Consider the following 13,748-nt stretch of genomic DNA (forward strand, 5'->3'; position numbering starts at 1 on the left):
GATTTCTTTAGGTACCTCATTCCTTCTGCTGCCTTAGCGCCCTGTTATTACCACAATTATTTTTGTACCTTCTATGAAGAAGGCAGCTATAAAGTATTCATTTCATTTCATTTCTATTTCCTTAATTTCCATTATAATTTCCCATTACTCTGTTTCCAAGACATCTAGGTTTATCTTCACTAATTACTTTTTCATAACTGTAGAAGCTTTTGTAATATGTTTTATATCTCTTGCTAGTTCAATCTAATTCCCTTATCTCTTTCTTCATCAATTTCTTGATCTCAGTTTCTGTATTCTAATATATGCCCAATCCTTAGGTTTAATGTTTAATCCTTAGGCAGCAATAGAAGCCTCTTACTTTGATTTAAAACTAATTGAAACTCTTGTTAGCCACAATAATGTGTCATAGAGATCTATAAGTGCAGAAAAGGGCTCTTCAGCCATCGAAGTCGGACCACATTCTCTGTGTAGTTTTTGTGTTTTACAGGCTCAGATGTGTTTCAGATGATGCATAACATATTGTTTAATGTTGTTTCCCAACGTACCTTTGTCAACTCTCCCTTCATATCTATATAGTCTGATTTGTTTAGATTTAAGATTTTAGTTTTGAACTTAAATAAATTACTTTCAAACTCAATATAAAATTATTTCATGTTATGATAACTCTTCCCTAGAGACTTCTTTTCTACAAGATTACTCTCATTACCCCTTCTTATTACACAAACTAAATCCAAAATACCCTGTCTCTAATTGGTTCTTTGATAGTATGATCTAGAAAACTATCGTACTTGTATTCAATGAAATCGCCTCCACACTAGTATACGACTACACATAATTGGTAAGGTTCCCATTTTGTTTAAAGGGAGACAAGTCTAGAACGAATATCCCTACTGTAAAACACTACCCATTTAGCACTGTATTTGTAAATATAATTACAGCAATAGAGATTGGTACAATGGTATATTGACCTGGATTTTGAGAAGCTATTGTGCTTGCTTGTGAACTCAAAGAAAACAACTTACAAAGGTTTAATGACTTCTGTCATCTAGATTTCCCCCTTCCGTCTAGTTTTCTTTTCTGGAGCATAGGAGGTTGAGAGGCGACCTGATAGAAGTTTATAAAATAATGAGAGGTATAGATAGAGTTGATGGTAGTTGTCTTTTCCCTAGGATGGGGGATTTCAAGACTAGGGGGCACATTTTTAAGGTGAGAGGAAAGAGATTTAAAAAAGACATAAGAGGCAAATGTTTTACACAGAGGGTGTTTCGCGTGTGGAATGATCTTCCTGAGGAAGTGGTGGATGCGGGTACAACTACAATGTTTAAAAAACATTTGGATAGATACATGAATAGGAAAGGTTTGGAGGAATATGGGCCAGGAGCAGGCAGGTGGGACTAATTTAGTTTGGGATTATGTTCGGCGTTGACTAGTTGGACCAAAGGATCTGTTTCTGTTCTGTATGGTTCTATGACTGCAATTCAAGAGGATCTTTAAATATCCAGTAGCAGTAATATTATCAGTCAGGAAAAGCAACCAATCACAAAGATTAATTCTAATAGATAGCAAGCTAGGAAGTGTAAAAGAATCCACCAAATCCTTTCACTTTTAATTTTTGTGGTTTGCACTTACGAAAAACAATGATTGGAAGACATCTGTGGTATTAAGGTAGAGGCCATAATATCATAAACAAACATTAATAGAAAAGTATTTGGAATTTCATGTCATAATGGGAGAAGATTGACATTCAACAAATATAACACTGTTCTTTCACAATCTGGACAGCTTTATAGCAGTCAGTGATAAATTTTCAAACTGTTAAAAGGCCAGCTGTACTTCATTCAACGAGGTGTATATTTCCCAAGGGATTTTGCAGTTATAATAAAATTGTAAATTTTCACCAATTCAATTATTTTGGTTTGATTGAAGTTTGACAGGACCTCAGAAGTGCATTCTCTCGAAAAGTACAGAATCTCTGGCCACAGCTTCTGTGCATCTGCAGACTCTAGATGTTACTGTCAGTTTTAGTGTAGTAATGATGTGAATGCTGATAGTTTTGCCATAATTCCTGCTGCTAAACTAGGGCCATGATACCACCTACAGATGTTACATCACAGAGAACTATGATTAATCATCACTTTTTCTTTCAAGTACACTGTAATTTTAAAATAAACTATGCTAGATGGTACACATCTGAAAGTAAAAAAAAGGACCTGGAAATTCTTAGCAGGTCACTCTGTCTGTGGAGATACAAAAAGGGGCAACCTATCAACAGATCATGAGCAGTTTTTAAGGATAGTGTCACAATACAACATTATTACATTTTTACAGAGGAAAGAAAAAATAGTGTCTCATTATAGGAATAGAAGTATTGGATCTGGTGCCAAAGATCTATATTTTGAAATTTAAAAAGATAAAATATGAAACTTGTTCTTAAATACAGGTGTTGGATTTGGTTCCTACAAATGTTTTGATTATTTTCTACTTTTCACTTGTAATTCTGTTCCAGCAGCTACACAGGAATAATATTCATTTCACAGATGGCTATGAGTTGAAAGAGGATGTTGGTGTTGGATCATACTCCGTGTGCAAGCGATGTGTTCACAAACTCACATCAGTGGACTATGCTGTAAAGGTAAGTCTCCATCTGTCTGCTCAGGAAATGAGCTGCATCCATTTGAACCAATGGGAAGGCATGCATGCACCAAACTTTCTACTACAGCATGAAATGGGGTCCAAACTTTAAATCTACTCTGTACCAGTTTTCTTCCCTCCTGTTATGGATATTAACAAGGATCTAACAAGTGCTATGTGCCCAAGGATATGGTGCAAAACTGCTATTTCTTGTCCAAAATCTTGATAACAGAAATTTATTGACAACTTCAACTAATTCTGGTCCAATTCATGATCCTCAAAATGCAGCAGATGCTGGAAATCTGAAATATAAACAATGATTGATCCTTCTATCAAGAGAAAAGTTTCCTTCCTGCCGACACTATCTATGTCCCTCATAATTTGACATATCTCAGTCATGTCCCCTCTCAGTCTCCTCTGCTCTAAGGAAAATAATACCAGTCTGTCCAATTTCTTTTCATAGCTGAAACTCTTCAGCCTAGGCAACATCTTGGTAAATCTCTTCACATTCCTCCTTTAATTTGGATTCCAGAACTGCACAAGATACTGCAACAGTGGCCTTTTTGAGGGATCTCTGAAGTCAGATCGGCCCAAAGAAAGTGACGAGTATAGGGCACAGCTGGGTACAATATGATTGACGTGGAATAAATGTACTTGTAATTATCACTTAGAATTATTGAAACATTGCATTTTGTCTCGGACTTTATTTGGACCCCTCTTCCAATACCTTGCGAGTGTCCTGTTGACCAAAGCTGCAATGTACTTGCGCAGTCTTCGGCCACCTGAGGAAGAGAGTGTTAAAGGACAACAACATCAGCTCTGACACCAATCTCATGATATACAGACCTGTGGTGGCTCCCGCACTTCTGTATGGTTCTGAGACGTGGACTGCCTACAGCAGACACCTCAAGGCATGGGAGTGATGCTACCTGCACAAGATGCTGTGAATACACTGGGAAGACAGACGCATCAACATCAGTGTCCTCAACCTGGCCAACATCCCCAGCATTGAGGCACTGACACCACCTTGGATTGGCTGCGATGGGCTAGGCATGTCGTCCACATAACTGACACAAGATTCCCCAAGCAGGCGGTCTACTCCCAGCTTCGAAGCAGCAGGTGAGCGCCAGGTAGAAAGAGGAAACATTTCGGGGATACCGTCAAGGCTTCACTGGTGAAGTGCAGCAATCCCATCGACAACTGGGAATCACTGGCCCACTACCGTTCAAAGTGGAGGAGGAGCTTCCAGGAAAGTGTTGAGCACCGCAAGATTTGCTGTCAGGAAAAAGCAGAAGTCAGGTGAAAACAGCAAAACAATTGCACATGTCACACCAATGCCCCATCCACCCCTTCTAAGGACCACCTTTAGCCCCAAGCGTAAGAGTTGTCCTTCTTTATATTATCAGTCTGACGAATGTGCTCTTTGTCCTAATGAACGTCAGTAACCACTATCACCCCCAACTGCACTAGCACAAACCTAATCCACAGTACAAGAAAGATTAGCTTCAATTGAATGTGGAATTCAGGATAACATGATGATGAAGAGTCCACACTGAATATTCCAGGTCACAGAAGCGAGGGAGTTAACTTCATCTTAGAAACATCAGTTGCAGGAAACAAGCAGAAATACTCCAGACTCCATGTTCAGCTGATTTTATGGAGCAAACCAGGATTTTAATTCAGTTCTTCAAAGTATAAGCATATAGTAAGAGCGTTTTAGGTTAAGACTGTGATGTGCAAACCAGTGAGTTCACCCATCCTTCCAGTGCAAGCAATAAGCAAGCTTTGCATTGCTTGTTTATTTAAATGATTGATGGGTGCAGCCAACACTAAACACACTTCTGTGAGGCCACACACCTGAACAGTGGGTGCAAAACAGCCTTAGTCACCTTCATAGCTACAATCAATGCTTGCCTTGCTCTGCTCTGAAGCTGGAGTTCTTGCTCCAGATTTTATGTTGAAATGCAGACTGTTCCTCTTTGAGTTTGAGATAGTGCAATTATTCCTTGTACATCCTAGGTAGATATGAACTCCCAGTGAGAGCCCTATCCACCTCCTCCACTTCCCCTATTGAGCAGCTGGTCTTCCTCTGTGCCAGGTCTGCTCACTCTCCTTGTCATGCTGCAGACAACAGGGACAGAAACAACTGCATTCAAGTCTGGAGTATGCTCTGAGCAGAGCCCTTAAAGTTATACATATAAAATCCCTGCAGTATAGAAAACAGGCCCTTCAGCCCAACCTCCCTAATCTACATATCCCTGAACACTACAGGGCAATTTAGCATGGCCAATCCACCTAAACTGCACATCTTTGGACTATGGGAGGAAACCCATACAGACACAGGGGAGAATGTGCAAATTCCACACAGACAGTCGCCAGAGGGTGGAATTGAACCCAGGTCCCTGGCTTTGTGAGGCAGCAGTGCTAACCACTGAGCCACCATGCCACCATGGACATATTTTGAGCTCAAAGCGGCACCCATAACACCAAATCACAGAGCACCAATTCCAGTGTGCATTTGGTTTTTCTTTGCTGAAGTAGGCAGAGTTGAACACCGTCTGTCATGCAGCGAGCAGTTACTTTGCAATTAAAGGTTTTGTCATGTTAAATTAATAAGACTTACTCATTTTTTCAATTATTCAGGCCCCATGTTTCCATCCTTGCTCTGGAAAGAATATAGATGGGTGGCTGACAGATTTTACTTACTCTGATTCTAGGAACTGCAGAGAATTCATCACAATAAATACGTACAATGTATGCCCTTCCTGTAGTATTTGCAGTAAAGCTATATCCCAACATGATTGCCCTCCAGGGAGCAACGGTGAAAAAGGAGAAACTCAAAAGGAAAAATAGTGGAGGAAAAACCGTTATGTACATTGCTCACACAGGAGTGGATGCGATTGATAACTGTGCTTTAACTCTATTATTTCCAGATCATTGACAAAAGCAAAAGAGATCCATCAGAGGAAATTGAAATTTTATTGCGATATGGACAACATCCAAATATTATCACCCTGAAGGATGTGAGTAGATCAGACACTTAATTACGTTGTACTATTGGGATATATTTGGCACTTGAAAGATGTTGTTCTAACAGATATGGCACAGATTATTGTTAACAATTGTTACATTTCGTGGAAAATGCTTAACCAACTTTCTGCCTTTCGTCTTACTTCCTCTTTGTAATGGTTTGGTAGAATTTATACCCGTGGGAATTGACATTGAATTATGATTGATTCTTTGGTTAGATGACATCAGCACTCTAGCTTCCTTCCATGCAGGCGTAAATCAGAATTCTTTTCAAAGTATGTTTGCACAAGGTGATATGCCAGATAGTAAAAGACTGAGTTGTTTTGACCCAGTAATCTGGTGCCTGAGCTCAGAATTGCCACAGATATCCTGTTGATGATTGTCATGTCAGTTTCACTCATTTATGTCAAGGAGTTAGAATTCTTCCTGCTATTTACAGTAATGTGATAATGGATAGGGTGTTTTCACTAGACGAGTAACTCTGTGATAGCAAACTGCAACATGTTAGGGAAGGTCGACTCTTTCCTGATAGATAAAACCTCTTAGTTCTGGTACTATACAAAATGTATTTTGGATGTTGTCACATCCCTTTGTCATATTTATAAAGTGGAGGTGGATAGTGTGCACAGTACTCATGCTGTGGTCTTACCAAGTTCTGATTCAAGACCAAAGAACTTCTCTGCTTTTTTGTTCCAACCCTCCAGCAGCTAATCCCAGTGCTTTATTTATTTTCTTTGCTTTTATTAACATGTATTATCACTTCTAATGACTAGTGTACATGTATCCTAGATCTCTTTTACATCCACCTCAGACTATTATTTTGCAAGGAATTATATACATCTCTGTAATCCATAATGTATTTCCAAATCAAAATTAATTTACTGATTACACACATTCTACACGTTTATCAACCATTTTGTGTTTTCTTTTTCAGAATCTTCCTCAGTACTAGTTGTGACCCCAATATGGTGTCATTCCTGAATTTAAAAATTGTAGGCAGAATGTTATAGACATGTTATAGCATGTGTGAAAGCATGGTATGCTTAAATTCAGCATGTGGTCTTCCCGCTATCTACCCAATCTGCTTTGAATTTTAGAGGACAGGGATGTTGTGGGGAGGAGATTGGGTATGGGGTGGCTGGATATTCATGCATCCTGTCCACCCATGGGTCCATTGAGACTCCTTAGACTCCCCATCTTATTCTACTTGTGCTGGGGAGTTCCACGTCAAGCATATCATTTAACCCTCCCATCCTTGGCCTCTCAAACCTAGCACCCCTAACTCCTCACTCCCAAGCTGCACTGATGCCATGGTCTTACTTGTAGTTATTAGTTTTAGTTTTGTAACCAGCTAGCTATTCATTATGTTACTTGCTCCAAATTACACATGTACTGACCTTGGTTACATAATTATTATGCAAAACCTGCTGGGCAATCTAATTGGCATGAGCCTCCTCCTACTGGCAGGTAAATAGTGGTGGGAATGGGATGAGGCGTTTAACTGACAATTAATACTTACCAAACCAGTTTTGAAAACTCACATATATTACATCTAGTACATTACCCTTATTTAATCTTTGCGTTGTTTCTTCAAATAATTCAAAATGTCAGACTATTGTGATCTTTCCGTACAAAATTCCTGCTGTCTATTTATTATCATTTTTACTTAAGACATTTTACTATTAAATATTTGAGTAAAGATTCCTCATATTACTTACCATTGACGTTAAGTTTACTGTTCTATACTTCCCATCTCCACTGTTCGAGAGAAATCATATTAAATTTCCATCAGTTCTTTGCCACAGCTCCCTTTTCTAATTAATTTTATGTATAAATAATACCATCTCTGCTGTCTCTTGTCTAATTTATTTTAATATATGTGGATGCAATCCCTTTGGACAAGCATTTATCCTCTCTAAGTTTGATTAGTTTATCAATTATCTCCTCACTCTCAATCTGAAGTTCACTATTCTTTTTCTTTCTTTAAAGTCATGTTCCCTCTATTAGAGCACATCGAGGCAAAATAACTATTCAGTTGTTTCTATCATTTCACTGTATTTGATCACCTTATTAAATATAGTCTGCTGTTTTCACTCTTTGCCATCTATTTTTTCCAATTTACCTTCCCTAGTTTCATTCTATTACTCTCAAAATTCAGCTTCTATCTCACAATTTATTACATTGGTCATTTTCTTGAATCCTTTGTAATCATTATTTTTAAAACCTTATTTTATTGTGATTACTATTGATTTGACATTTCCCTACTGAAAATAAACTAAGGATGTTATTAAACTGGAGAGGGTTCAGAAAAGACTTACCTGCAAGCTACTGGGAATGGAGGGCTTTGGATATAAAAAAAAGACTGGAAAGCCTGGGACTATTTTCACAGGAGCACAGGGGATTGAGGGATGACCTTACTGAGGTTTATAAAATCATAAGAGGCACAGAAAAGGTGAATGACAAGAGTCCTTTCCCTAGGGTGGGGTGTTCAAAACTAGAGGGCACATTTTTAAGGTGAGACAAGAAAGATTTAAATAGGACATGAGGGGCAACTTTTTTACATGGAGTGGTTCATGTGTGGAATGAACTGCCAGAGAAAGTGGGAATGCTGGTACAGTTACAACATTTAAAAGTCATTCGGGTCAGTTCATAAATAGGAAAGGTTTGGAGGGATATGGGCCAAATGCAGGCAGTTTGTTTAGTTTAGGGGATATGATCAGCATGGACTGATTGGACCAAAGTGCCTGTTTCCATGCTGTATGACTCTATTGTTTCTGTGGGACTAAATGATGGAATTGCACAAATTACTGTATCAGTACAAGGGAGACAGTGGTGTAGTGATAATGTAATTTGATTAGTGATCCAGAAGCCCAAGCTAATGCTTAGCGGTCTAGGCTCAAATTACATGATGACAATCAGAGGAGTTTAAATTCAAATGAATGAAATCTGGAAATTAAAACTGAGGTGGAATCTTATATGGACCTGAATGACATGGTTTATGGTACGCTTTGTTAAAAAATCAATCACAAAGTCCAGTTAGGACTGTCTTGACGTTGGGAGCAAAGCAGCTAGAAGGCAGTGCAATGAGTTTCTCGCTAGTCAGCCTTGAGTTACCTATTAAGGAGGATTATTGTTTGTTAACTATTTTATTAACATCACATCTTGCCTCATTAATGTGAAGTTCCCTGTTCCACCAAATGTGCCAAGCAAACAGGATGCTGAAAACTCACAACGTGGAAGTCGGAGCAGGTACCTAGTGACTTCAGCTCACCCTGACTATGGAGATTCAAGTTGCTCAGCACCAGATAGCATCCATCCATGGGCACCAGCCACGTGCATCCCTTGACCATACACATTGGCATCTGATATTTGCCACTGTCTCATGATCTTCATGGCACCTTGCAGAATGCTTAGGAAGTACAGACCTACATTGCAAAATGTACCAGCGACTAGCATTGAAAGGCTGCTGCAGGAACACTTTGAGTAGAGGGACAGGCCACCCATCTCGTGCATTGGACCAGCCTGCATCTCAAGGTTGCTCACTTGCTGTCCTCGTGCTCATATATTATAGCTGGACTATTAATCCAGAGACCCAGGTAATGTTCTGAGGACATGGGTTCGAATCCCACCATGGCAGAAGGTGGAATTTAAATTCAATAAATATATATATTCAAGAATCTAATGATGACCGTGAATCTATTGTGGATTGTCAGAAAAACCCATTTGGTTCACTAATGTTCTTCAGGGAAAGAAACTGCCATCCTTACCTGGTCTGGCCTACATGTGACTCCAGATCCACAGCAATGTAGCTGACTCTGAACTGCCCTCTGGGCAGTTAGTGATGGTCAATAAATGCTGGCCTAGCCAGCGATGGCCTCATCCTGTTAATGAATCAAAAAAACTCACTGAGTGCTTACCAGTACACTAGCAACATTTTGCCTTGCCATGCCATGCCTTGTCTGTTACTGTATTGGCACTTCAGCCAGAGTCAAAGGCTATCTGTACAGCTGTATTGACATGGTCTTTTGTGCAGACAGGGATCTAGCCAGGGAGATGGTGGGGGGAACATCTGGCTGTATGACTCAATGGGGTGGGCATTATTAAGGTGTAATGTAGTGGCACAGGAGGCAGGGAGTACAGTTGGAAGCAAAGTTAAATGTGGTGGGTCTCTGATTATGGGGATAGTTGGAAATGGATTGTCACAAAACAAGATAAAAGGAGAGATGAAGGCTCTGGGCGTTGTTAGACAGTTAGGTAATTCAGTTGAAGAAGAGAGGGTCCTTGATTCTGACCTCATGGGAGTACAAGTTAGTCATTTCGAAGTACCTTATTCATAATTCCAAATTTATCTTATGTATTCCTGTTGGACAAGCCTTCATTTTAGGATCATAACAATCACTCCCTTCAATAGTTACCATCCCTTATCTCTGCAGAGTTACTCACGATCTGGGGGGATCAATAAGACACTGATTCCAGAAAGCACACCAGCAGGGAACTCAATTATTGTTTCTTGATGTTCGTTACATGGCGAACAAAGAGATGAGTCTGCCTTTGCAACTGTGGAGTCTCAGCTACAAATAATTCATTATAAAAAAAGATTGCTTATCATTTACAGTTTTCAAGCCAAAACACAAACTAATTGTCACAATGTACCATTTATTGTTTTTTAGTCTTTTTTACACTGTTGCACACCAAACATATTAAGCTCAGCAGATATCATATTATATTAGCTGAAATTATAATCATAACATACATGATAAAGAGGGAATAGGCATATGACTTCACAGTGTAGTATTACATCAATACCAGCTGAATTGTCCAAGGATAATAACAGAGGACATATCATGCGCTGTGTATTAGAAATGGCTTTATGCAAATTACATGAGCTTGAGGTTATGAACTATGCTATTTTACCTGTGAACCTTCACTGCATAATGTAGCTCATTCAAACGAATAAATCTTACCTGACCTTGTTCTTGTTTGTTTTAATTATTCAGGTGTATGATGATGGAAAGTATTTATATCTTGTCATGGAACTAATGAGAGGAGGGGAACTGCTTGACAGGATTCTACGGCAGAAGTGTTTCTCGGAAAGAGAGGCCAGTGCAGTACTTTATACAATCACAAAGACTGTGGAATACCTACACTCACAAGGGGTATGTTCCAATTGTTAATCTGCTGGATTTCAATTTCAATGATGTATAACAAAAGCATAGAGTTATACGGTATTATATGCTGCCAAAGATAAACTTGGGAGAAACGTGTACATTTTCCTTGAAGCCCTGTTTCTAAATGCTGTCTTTAGCTTGGAACACATACATGTTCTGGGCACACTGCATCTCCAATATTTTCTAGCTTGGAAGGAGGATGAAAAAGTCTGCTCTTGCTGCATTTCTGAAATGTTGAGCAACACAAGCCAGAGGATGCAAATATAACCAGATAACATACGAGCATTCTGGCATCCAAAGATTAAAAACAATTAGTAAAGGCAGAAGGACAGCAACGGCCAGCCCATGTCATTTAAGTAGGACTGCTCAGTTTGTTCCTATTGCAGGCAGAGATCATACTGCAGCTCTTGGGAGAATTTCCACAATTTATAGATGGCTTGGAGCATCAGTCTCTTGAACTCTGCATTCAGTGGGAAATTGCGTGTGAATGTGAAGTAAATGTAACGCAACAAAATGAATGAAATCCTTTCAAGGTCTCAGCTGCAACCATGAAGACAACTAGAGAACAAAGGGTAAGCAGTGAAGTAATACCCATGATCAGGGATAATTTGTATTGGGGCCAAAGGATGAGAGGTAGTTATACAATTCCAACAGCATGCAATCACTGATGTCCATTTTTCTTCAATCAAAAGAGAATCACTCGTGATTATAAACATCCTGCAGAACTTAGTGAAAATGTTCAGGACTAAATATTCAAAATATTTGCACTCAATTTTGACGGCAAAGAAAAAACCAGTAAGAACTGAACACACAGCTTGTTGAACAACAAGCATGCTGAGAAGCATTATGCATATGGTGGGAAGACATGTGAACAACAGACATTTTAAGGAGATGTACCTCCAACCAAAGCCAAGTGCTCTAAGGCAATTCTTATATGATATATGGAAAGGAGCTATTATTGCTACCACTTCTCAGGAATACCACTACCTGTCCTCTAGGCTAAAAACTGTTCCACAAATTGTTCAGAAATCTAAGAGAATAAAGCATGGTATTACATCTATATAGTGTTTTTCCTGACCTATTATTGTCCTAAAAATGTTTTTACAGCCAAGAAAATGCATTTCAAATGTGTTTAGTGTTGCAATGTAGAGAAATAAGGCAGTGAAATAAAAGAACTGCGGATGCTGGAAATCTGAAACAAAAATGGAAATTGCTGGAGAAACTCAGCAGGTCTGGCAGCATCCGTGTAAAGAAAGCAGAGTTAACGTTTTGAGTCCAGTGACCCTTCTTCAGAACTGGTAGCAGCCAGGCAAAGGTGGTATTCACTGATTTAAACATTTACTATATTTATTTTGCATGCTATGTTGATGTAGTCATTAATGATTGTTGGGTTAATTTCAACATTAATATGCTGAATAAAAGAATTTTGTGCCAATGTATTAACCAATAAACTGAGAGTTTTTGCACCAGTTTTTAATGCTGCCTTGTCTCCCATATTCGTGCTCATCCACAGCATTAAACTCTTGCCCCATTGCTCACAAATATTTATATTAAATTTTGCTGACTCATCTTGAGTCATAGCATGTTACAGAGGGATGACGAATAAGCATTTAACAACTGTGCCATAAGACCATGTAAGCTATTATTATGGCACTTGTCATTTGTAATGAATATTCGATTGTGCATTGTGCCTGAACAAAAACAGTATCTTGATTCAACAGTCAAAACACTATGTTGAATATTTGTACGGGCTGTTTGTTTATCTGAAGTTTCAAATCTATTCTTGGAATGAGCAAATTAGTGTTAAGACTAGAAATTTCAAAAACTTGCAGTGAGAACAATGTTGTTAAACCAATAGCTGATGTTGTTAAGTAATATTTTCAGTTGCTCAAAAGAGCGAACAGGATCTCAACACTCATCTCATGTTGAAAAGGTCGGTTTCTCTGACACTAGTCTCTCAATAATCAGGGTAAATTCCAATTCTAGTTGCCTGACACTACTTTCTCCTTTCTGATAAAGGTGACTGTAAATCTTCCAAGTACTCATCCAGTGCCATTCCCAGTGTTGGCTCAGCTCTTAGTAAGATGCTGGGAGAAATTAAGTAAGTTTGCTTTAAATGGACTGTTAGGCTTAATATTTTCCTTTAGGGAGTCAAATACAATAAACTACATAAGGACATGAGCTGTCTTTTTGTAACAGTGATTTCAAAGTGTACTTTCAATCCTTTAAAGTGAGGGTATTAATAATAATTTATGTACTCCTCTATTTTAAATCTTCCTCCCCAGTAGCAGTGAAACTTGAATCATCGTCAATTGCAGACTTATGTTCAGCTGGAGCATCAGAGGCTGCGGAGTGACCTTATACAGGTTTATAAAATCATGCGAAGCATGAATAGGGTGAATAGCCAAGGTCTTTTGTCCAGGGGGTAGGAGAGTCCACAACTAGGTTTAACGTGAGAGGGAAAAGATTTAAAAGGGACCTAAGGGACAACCTTTTCATGCAGAGAGTGGTGTGTGTATGGAATGAGCTGTCAGAGGAAGTGGTGGAGGCTGGTACAATTACGACATTTAAAAGGCATCTGGATGGGTACACGAATAGGAAGGGTTTAGAGGGATATGGGCCAAATACTAGCAAAGCATTCTAGATTAATTTACGGAATTTGGTTGGCATGGACAAGTTGGACTGAACGGTCTGTTTCTGTACTGTGCATCTCTATAACTTCAGAATACTCGTTTACACCAATGCTGAGCACTTGGACACTAATTATTTCATCATTAAGTTGGAAACATATCTTCAAGTATGTAAAAAAAGGACAGAGAACCAAAAGATAGTAGGAACTGCCGATGCTGCAGAATCTGAGATAACAAGGTGTAGAGCTGGATGAACAGAGCAGGCCAAACAGCATCAGAGGAGCAGGAA

The 13,748-nt window shown here is 39.0% G+C and overlaps 1 protein-coding gene across 1 annotated transcript in view; it reads left to right on the forward strand.

The window, feature by feature from the left end:
• rps6ka2 (ribosomal protein S6 kinase, polypeptide 2) overlaps positions 1 to 13,748 on the forward strand; it is a 215,478-nt gene that overhangs the window by 174,349 nt on the left and 27,381 nt on the right. Inside the window, exons 14-16 of the mRNA XM_048600975.1 lie at positions 2,507 to 2,632; positions 5,565 to 5,654; positions 10,659 to 10,817. Coding sequence (XP_048456932.1) covers positions 2,507 to 2,632; positions 5,565 to 5,654; positions 10,659 to 10,817 — 375 coding nt within the window. The remainder of the gene's footprint in view (positions 1 to 2,506; positions 2,633 to 5,564; positions 5,655 to 10,658; positions 10,818 to 13,748) is intronic.

This window comes from Rhincodon typus, chromosome 9 (genome assembly GCF_021869965.1).
Source record: "Rhincodon typus isolate 14 chromosome 9, sRhiTyp1.1, whole genome shotgun sequence".
Classification (NCBI taxonomy): Eukaryota; Metazoa; Chordata; class Chondrichthyes; order Orectolobiformes; family Rhincodontidae; genus Rhincodon; species Rhincodon typus.